We start from the raw sequence: 8,924 nt of genomic DNA, 5'->3' as shown, positions 1-8,924 counted from the left end.
AAATGTGAGCTCTTCTTTGTCATCAACCCTCCCTTTATTTTTATCATGTTTAACATGACAACGGAAGGCTTTTGGATCGTATAAACTTTTTCTATTAAGCATGTAACAAATATACCAAGGTATTTGGAAATGACAGATATAGCAGAAATTATTTATGAAACTGTTCAAATCAAGAAACAATTGGCACCAATAAGAGTATATGCAACAAAAGTTCGCTAAACCAGGGGTCCCGAACCCCCAGTCCATAGACCAGCATAGGTTTGTAGCGCGTTGAGAACTGGCTGTGCAAACGGCAGATGAATGCGGAAAGCATCATTTCTGCACACGTGGAATTAGGTTGTGCACACAAAAACTTCCTCTTGCCCCCCACTACCGGTCTGCAGAGGCGGAAAAGTTGGGGATTGCTTCACTGAAAGCTTTTTAAAAATATTAAATGTTGACATCCTATGTTTAAAACCTTAAGATAATATCGCAAGTGACGTTACCACACGGGATTAACCCAAGCGTGTTCTTGTGCAATGTTTAAGAGTATCAAGCATACAATTTAATAATTTCCATTTGCATTATACAATGTAAGCCCATCTCAATTGGCAAAGAATAAGCATGAATTAAATTACAGACAATGCTTATAGTTATACCAACACATTACTTCTGTTTTATTTATAGTCAAGGCATAAGGCAGTGGTGGCGAACCTTTTATTCACCGAGTGCCGAACAGGTACGCACTTTGTGCTCTTGGGATGCTATCTGTGCGGCTCCTCCCCCTTGAGCACCATCTGCACATACGCACGGTTTTTGCGCTGCGCATGCAATCACAGCATCTGTGCACACATTAAGGTTTTGTGCGGCTCCCGTGCGCTGTGCGCACAATTGCAACATCTGTGCATGCATGTGGTTTTCACGTTCACATTGCACACACACGAATGCCATCTACACATATGTGCGCTGCTTGCAAGTACTTTTGCATGCATGCATTTGCAGGAGAGATCTGAAGACCAGCTGGATCCCCTGAATTGCACGCATACGCACTGGAGGCCCGAACACCAGCTGGGACACGTGCGCATGCCCAGCTGCAGGTGAGTTGGGCGACAGCTCACGTGCCCGGAAAGATGGCTCTGTGTGCCATCTTGGGCACGTGTGTTATAGGTTCGCTATCACAGGCATAAGGCATAAATAGAAAAAAAACCACACGTACACATCTCAGTTTCTCAGAGAGTCGTGAGTCCTTCATTTTTCCCGAAGATTTGTTACAGTTACAACATTCTTCATTGTTTCCACACAGGGAACTTTGGAACATATTAATAAAATTCTGCCATCCTAGCACAGCGCTTAATAAAACAGAATACTTCACAAAACTATGCACTCAAGAGCAGAAATTACCTTATTTTATTAGACCAGGTTCCAAGAACTCATAGGAGGAAACCTACTAATTCTTGACTGGTGTATTAAATCCAATGGAACCGTCCTATGAAAGGTTAGTTCTCCAATTTGATATAGTCTTCTTCATATAACTAACTACAATTTAAATTGTAAAAAAAAAAAGAGAGAGATTTTGTTTATTTAAAGTGTCAGTATGGGCAGACAAGACTTTGGGAAGCTACAAAATAAGGATTAGATCTGAGGCAGCTGAGCGGTCTTTTACATTACAGAAACATGTAAATTGTATTTTAGATTTGGTCAGGCAACCTTTCATTCTCCAAGGCTTGGGGGGGATGGGGAAGGGGGGGCAACGGCAGGGACAATGGCAATCATCTATGAGAATTGTAGTCCTCAATTAACTGAAAGAAACCAAGTCGTTTACTCCAGTTCTGGATAAAATTTACCATTGAGCAAATACTTCAACACTGCTAAAACAATGTATTTGTGCAGAATTACCAGCAAAAAGAGCACTCTGAAGCTCTGCTCTTTCATAAATTCATTTCTAAGGCAACATCTTATTATTTCAAATAACAGAAAATAAAGAACAGTCTTCTTCATTAGCACTTTTTCTGGAATTGTTCATTTGTTTCCTTCTTTCACCACTGAAGATTACCATCACTTCAGCATATATATTTCTATGAGGCATATTCAGACCACACAAGCATGGTCCTATTTAACAACAAATTATCCATCTTTCTAATCAGATTTCAGTTCAAAGCGTGGTTCTACTTCAGTCTGTCTTTTCAGATTTCTCTTTTTCTTTCATGCAACGGCGAACAATGCTGTCAAAACCTGCTATAAAATGCAGGCTGAGCAAGCGAAAAAGGCCCAGGAACATAATCTGTGAGAGAAAGAATCACATTTAATTCAACCTAAGTTTTATTCGTTTTAAATACCAAAATCACATATTTCATTATACCAGGGGTGAAATCTAAATTTTTTTCCTACCGGTTCTGTGGGCGTGGCTTGGTGGTCAGGTGACTGAATGGGCATGGACAACAATAACAAATAATAAAAATAATAAAGTATATAAAACTTGGGAGCGCACTGGTCTACCATCTTTAAAAATAGAGGCCCCGGTCTACTAGCCGCCTACAGCACTGATCAGCTGTAGTGCGGCCCTTTGAAGCGCTGCGGCAGTCATTTAAGGCCATTTGCAGCTATATCGCCACCGAGAGCTTCAGGGACAGAGAAGAGGAACAGCGAGGCGTGGGCAGGAGGGGGCAGGGATTTTTGCTACCGGTTCTCCGAACTACCCGCCCATCGCTACCGGATCGCGCGATCTGGTCCAAACCGGGAGCATTTCACCCCTGCATTATACCCAAAGCAAATATATAATTTGACATATTTTGCCTAATAGGCATTTCACAATTCTTACTGATTAAACCAGGTATAGAGAAATGAAAGTCCAAGAGCTTAATCTAAATCCCAATTTCCTTGGTGAGTCGGAAGAGATTATACCAAGTAATACCTTTATCTCTGTGCACGACTCTTTTAGTTGTTCTCTTGTACAGATAAAAATACTTGACTAACCTACTTGGTTCTTTCCTATACATGTTTGTTCATGCAGGAGGACACTGGGATGGATGGAACAATTCTTAAGTGGAGAGGAGAGGCCTTAGCCTACAAGACCAAATATTCTATGTTTCTAAATTAAGTGATGGTGTTGTTGCTAAAAAAAAAAAATAGCCTCAAGAATGGATGAGCACATATTTTATAAATTTTAATTTAATTCCATCAAGAATAAATGGAGTCCCTTATCTTTCACTGTAAGCTATGAATTACTACTTGAAAAAGATTCAAATTAGAGAAAACCAAGAGGACGTTTCATGGAACTTTATGAAAAAGATCAATCCTAACCCTATAAATACAGGATTTACCCCCATCATTAACTTTGATCAATACAAAACATTACAGTAATTCCAAAAACGATCCTTCTATCTTGATTTTTGTTTCTTACCGACTCTAGGATTTCAGCAATGGAAGAAACTGGGGCCATTCCATTAGTCAATATTGTCAGCATGTGACCATCAGCACCAAATGAACTAGTAAATTTTCCTTGCTGTGGGAAATCATAAAACCAAACAAAATACCAATAGATTATCAAAATAATTCCATCATCATATGAAGAACTTTGGGGAAAAGAACAAATAATATATATATAACAAATAGTATTGCCCCAACTTCATTTCTCCTTTTATATTTTTATATATCCATTTTAGCTTTTGATACCCTTTGCAACAGAGTGTCTTTTATTTTTAATAATATAAGACACTATATTTCTGATGCTACTCAATATTGTAGTATTAAAATCTTCAATTTTAATACTTGGAGAGAAAAGTTACTATGCATGGAATCAATTTTTTGAAAAGTACAATTGTTTTGTTTTTCCCCAACTAATAATCCACCCGTTTGCTTTTTCATCCAGGAAAAATGCAATATTTTACTTACAACAGCATCCTTAACAATAATTTTGGCAACGTAGTCAGGTTGGCAGATTGACGATGATTCTGAAATAAGCTTGGTTTCTAACAACTTAAACAGAAATACAAAAATCATATGTATATAAAAGATAAATGTATTGACAAATTAGCCACAAAAAACACCCATCTGAAATCTTTCTCTTAAGTAAAATAGATGCATCAAGAGTGATCCAACAGTATATATCTCTAAACCCTAAAATATATTATTTGTTTTTTTGTAGCTACTGAGAGTAAAACTAAAAATAATGAAGTGTTTTATAGTGCCCACTGATCATTTCTATAATTATGTATCTGCACCCAGGTATACCGGTAATTCCTTTTTTGCGACTCGGCAAGCTTTGTTATTTCTTTTTTTTAAAAAGAACATTTATGTGTTACAGTAATCTTATTAAACCTTACAATTAAAAACATAAACTAAAAACTATGAATTTATTTAAAAAGAAAAAAGAAAAAATAGAAATTGCAGAAAAAGAAAAAAATAGTGTGTGTGTGCATATTTATATGTATGTAACTCTCTTTTGTAAATGCAATATAGAAAAGTTAATCTAGGTCACTCTTTGATTTATCACTTGTATCCCTGTTAATTGTTAAGACATCAATTGGTTTCTTGTAAATCCAATATAACAACTTTTTGCATATCATTCTTGTGGTCTGACATTTTAAAATCCACATTCGAACCTCAATCTTGCACATAAAACCTATTCCTTTTCTGTAGCCTTTTTAAATTCTGTTTTTATGGTGGAAGATAATCTTAAAAGTTCTAAGTGCACTCTCCCCAAATACCTTTGAATTCTTCCAAAGTTAAGAGTATTTTGGTTTATTCTGTTTCTGGATCTCTTCCTTTTTTAATTATAATTTTTAGTTTTTTTTCTGATTCTCTTTAGACTCAAAGTCTCTTTTATCACGTCTTTTTTTTTTTTAATCAATAGCATTTTCCCATGGGGAAGGTAACTTTCCAAATTCTAATCACCCCTTTGCTATTTATTCCGAAATATTTTTTCTCACTCCTTAAAACTTGTATTTAAAATTTCTTTTCCTAAGGATTGATGGAAATGTACCTGGTGCTTTCAAACCTGTCAATCCCAATAGTTGAAAAGTAGCTAACAAGCAATTTCTGAAAGTGATTAGTATGTGGAAGTGAGTGAACTCAGTGTCCTTTCCAAACATGGTTTGAGGAAAAAGATGGATATTCCTTCATTTCCAAAAGCTCTAAATCTCCTTGAGCAGGGGTCCCCAACCCATGGTCCATGGACCAGCACCAGTCCATGGGCTGGACTCGACCTGGTAAACAAGTGAAACCCTATCTGCGGGATGCAGGGAGCACCATGTCCTTTCTGGTTTGTGTTGTGGTCTGCCAGCAGCCTGTGGAGCCGGACAGCGATGAGGGCTATCGGGAAATGAGGTATGGAATCCAGAGACTGATAGTAGTGAGGCAGAAGAACAGGAGGAGCCTGTTTCTAATGCATGCATGAGAAGAGCTGCCAGAAGGCAAGAGCAGCTCAAGCAAAAAGGACAACTCGGCAGTAGGGCCAAGAGATGATTGCCCCCTCCCATAAGGCTTAAATCAGACCAGTAACAGCATTTGGGCTTTGCCGGAAAACAACGTTGGTAGCTTCGTCTTCTGCTTCGTCTACATCTTGCACTTATTTTTGTGACTTCTGAACGTTTGCCAAGAAAGACCTTTGGCAGTTTGTCTAATTGGACCAAAGTTTGCGATAGGACTGAGGAATTTGTGTTGGGAGGAATTTGCTTTAATTTGACTTGAACCACGCTGGGAATGAAGTAATTCTCAGCTGTTCGAATAAAGTTAGTTTTTTTTTTTTTACGAACTGAGTTTCCTACTTGGGCCTGGGTCACAACAGTTTGCAGAAAAGCCTCTCTCCACAGAACCGGTCCCTGGTGCCCAAAAGGTTGGGAGCCATTGCTCTAGAGACCATTGTCTTGCAATCTCTTCACAAGAAGCAACTGTATGGAACATCTGTATGGGTGATTGCAAGTTCTTGACCAGAGGAATTACAGGTAGTCCTCGATTTACAGTATGACTACAATAGAGTCTGGCCTTTACAGCCATTAGCCATGGAAATTGTAAAATGAGTTACCATGTGACTGACTGATTTCATAATCTTTTTGTGCAGCAGTCATTAAGCAAAATACCATGGTTGTTAAGCAAATCCATTGTTCACTATGGGGCATTTTTACTGAAAATAAAAGCAAATGGCACTTTTTGGCAAAAACATCGTAAATTGCAGTTATGTCACTACAGGATGCTGCAAATGGCCATAAATGTGGGCTGGTTGCCAAATGCCCAAAATGCGGTAATGGGACTGCAGAAATGGGGGGGGGAATCCACTGTAACATTTAATATTCACTAAGTAAGCAGTAATAAGTCAAGGACTACCTATATAAAAAGCCAGTCTACTTGTCAGTCCTTCATTCCACTATAATCATTGATTCTCCTGTTCTCCATTTCTTTCCTGAAAGTCCCATGCAGTGAACTTTCAAAGATCAGCAGAACTCAGGTTGTCCGCTCCCTTTTCATGAAAAGCAGTTTGCATTAAACTTTCCTTATGCCCAACAGAACACTCCCTCTCATTTAATTAAAGTTGACTGTAGTTTTCTTTGTAATGTAAATACAACTTAGTGTGTTGTAATACACCCACTTCCGTTTTCTTCTCACAGATCCTATCGCACATATTTCAAAAGTTATGTAGGTTAGGATCTCTGCCAAACAGAAAACTGAATAACCCAGAGATAAGCTAGAGAATGAGAGAGATACATGCTATCCTAGATGTAGGCGGAACTTATTTATTATTTATTTATTTATTTATTTGAATTTTTATACCGCCCTATCTCCCGAAGGACTCAGGGCGGTGTACAGCCAATTAAAAACATAAGAATAATACAAATAAAACAACAATTAAAAAAACTTATTAATTAGGCCGAAATTAAAATATCACTAAAATAGTACAAAACCCCATTAAAACTAAATTTAAAACTAAAAACCCTAGGCTAGCCCTGCGCAAATAAATAGATGTGTCTTAAGCTCGCGGCGGAAGGTTCGGAGGTCGGGAAGTTGGCGCAACCCTGGGGGAAGCTCGTTCCAGAGGGTGAGAGCCCCCACAGAAAAAGCCCTTCCTCTGGGTGTTGCCAGTCGGCACTGCCTGGCGGACGGCACCCTAAGGAGTCCCTCTCTGTGAGAGCATACGGGTCGGTGGGAGGCAATCGGTGGCAGTAGGCGGTCCCGTAAGTAACCCGGCCCTATGCCATGGAGTGCTTTAAAGATACTTATCAATGCTTCGAGAGATACCCTCTTGAAAAGCACAATCTGTTCTAATGGGATACTTGGTTTGATGAGCATGCATGCATATGAATGCACCATACACACAGATCTGTGCACAGCTTCCAGCATGTAGAAGGGTAAGATTTCTCCTGGCAATGTTATCTTTTCAAATTCAAACACTAAAAATGTACTATTGCATAACCTAGTTCATCTGTGAACCATTCCAACATTGCAAAAAGCATACCTGTACTTGTTTTATTAAAGTTTATGTTATTGTGTGTTATATTCTTCACATCCAAATAATGGGGAGGGAACAGAAATAGCAATTGTGGTCAGCTGGATTGTGAAGCAAAAAACTGACTCCCCACACTTTATTTGCAAAATAACTGCTTGGAGACTAATGGAATAGGGCAGTATTAGCAAATCAATATAAACAAGAAAATGTATGGAACTTTAAAAACTGCATCCTTCAAATTCTTAAACCTGTCTTACTTTTTAGTGTAAGTGCTCAACTTACGACCACAGTTGAGTCCAGAATTGTTGTTGCTAATTGAGACATTTGTTAAGTGAGTTTTGCCCCATTTTACGATCTTTCTTGTTACAAAAGGTGAAGACGTGATCCTGGGACACTGCAACTGTCATAAATATGAGTCAGTTGCCAAATGTTTGAATTTCGATCATGTGGACTATGGGGATGCTGCAATGGTTGTAAAAGGGAAAAATGGTCATATGTCACTTTTTTTCAATGCCCTTTTAACTTTGAACAGACACTAAAGGAACTGTTGTCAAGTCGAGGACTACCTGTATAGAAGTACAGCAGTTCCTTTAGTGACCATTCAAAGTTACAAGGGCACTGAAAAAAGTGACTTAGCACCATTTTTCACACTGAGGACCACTCCAGCATCCCCATGGTCACATGATTTATATTCGGATGCTTGACAACTGACTCAGCTTTATGATGGCTGCAGTGTCCCAGGGTCATGTGATCACTCTTTGCAATCTTCTGACAAGCAAAGTCAACAGGGGAAACCAGATTCACTTAACGACCATGTTATCAATTTAACAACTGCAGGATTCAGTTAACAAACGTGACAAGAAAAGTCGTAAAATGGGGCAAAACTCCCTTAACAAATTTTTCACTTCGCAACGCAAGTTTTGGACTCAATTTTGGTTGTAAGTGGAGAACTACCTACATATAGAAGCAAAATACTATTTCCTATTAGTTTGAGCTTTCTTAACCCTTCACCAATTATATTAAGGTAAGTTTGGCTAGACTCAATATGTTAAAACATAATCTACTCATGTACACAGGTCATATAAAATAAAAAAAGAGCACAGCAAAGGCTTGAGACTACAATATTGTGAGGCAGTCCACTTAATTTCATAAAGCTGGCCTGACTGAGGTGATGTTTCCACTGGGTGGAGTGGGATACTGAGGACACATTTACTGCCTTAGTACTTTCCATGCTACAGAGCCTGGAGGCAGAAAACGCTTCTTTCCTTCCATTTTGTTATTGTTTTTCCTTTCCCTCATTTGTGTAGCTTTTGGAGAAGAGAGAATGGTATGTATGCCTGCACTAGAAATCTCTGCTAGAAATCTTTGTTAGGTCTAGTTTCCCTTAAAAACAACAACCAAGTAATAATTTTATTCACTTTTTAATTTTCTTCATTTTTTTCTGTAAGTTTTTGTTGTTATTAATATGGCTACAGTGGCCTCCAATTTTGTGATTATTATATATTAT

The 8,924-nt window shown here is 38.3% G+C and overlaps 1 protein-coding gene across 1 annotated transcript in view; it reads right to left on the bottom strand.

The window, feature by feature from the left end:
* Positions 1-1,200: 1,200 nt before the first annotated feature.
* KDSR (3-ketodihydrosphingosine reductase) overlaps positions 1,201-8,924 on the bottom strand; it is a 38,739-nt gene continuing 31,015 nt past the window's right edge. The window contains exons 8-10 of the mRNA XM_058177714.1: positions 3,871-3,954; positions 3,380-3,481; positions 1,201-2,260 (exon numbers count right to left, since the gene is read on the bottom strand). Coding sequence (XP_058033697.1) covers positions 2,150-2,260; positions 3,380-3,481; positions 3,871-3,954 — 297 coding nt within the window. The 3' untranslated portion in view covers positions 1,201-2,149. The remainder of the gene's footprint in view (positions 2,261-3,379; positions 3,482-3,870; positions 3,955-8,924) is intronic.

The sequence above is a fragment of the Ahaetulla prasina genome, chromosome 3 (assembly GCF_028640845.1).
Source record: "Ahaetulla prasina isolate Xishuangbanna chromosome 3, ASM2864084v1, whole genome shotgun sequence".
NCBI classification, from domain to species: Eukaryota; Metazoa; Chordata; class Lepidosauria; order Squamata; family Colubridae; genus Ahaetulla; species Ahaetulla prasina.
The sequence above is the reverse complement of the archived record's forward strand: the minus strand, read 5'-3'. Positions and strand labels throughout refer to the sequence as shown.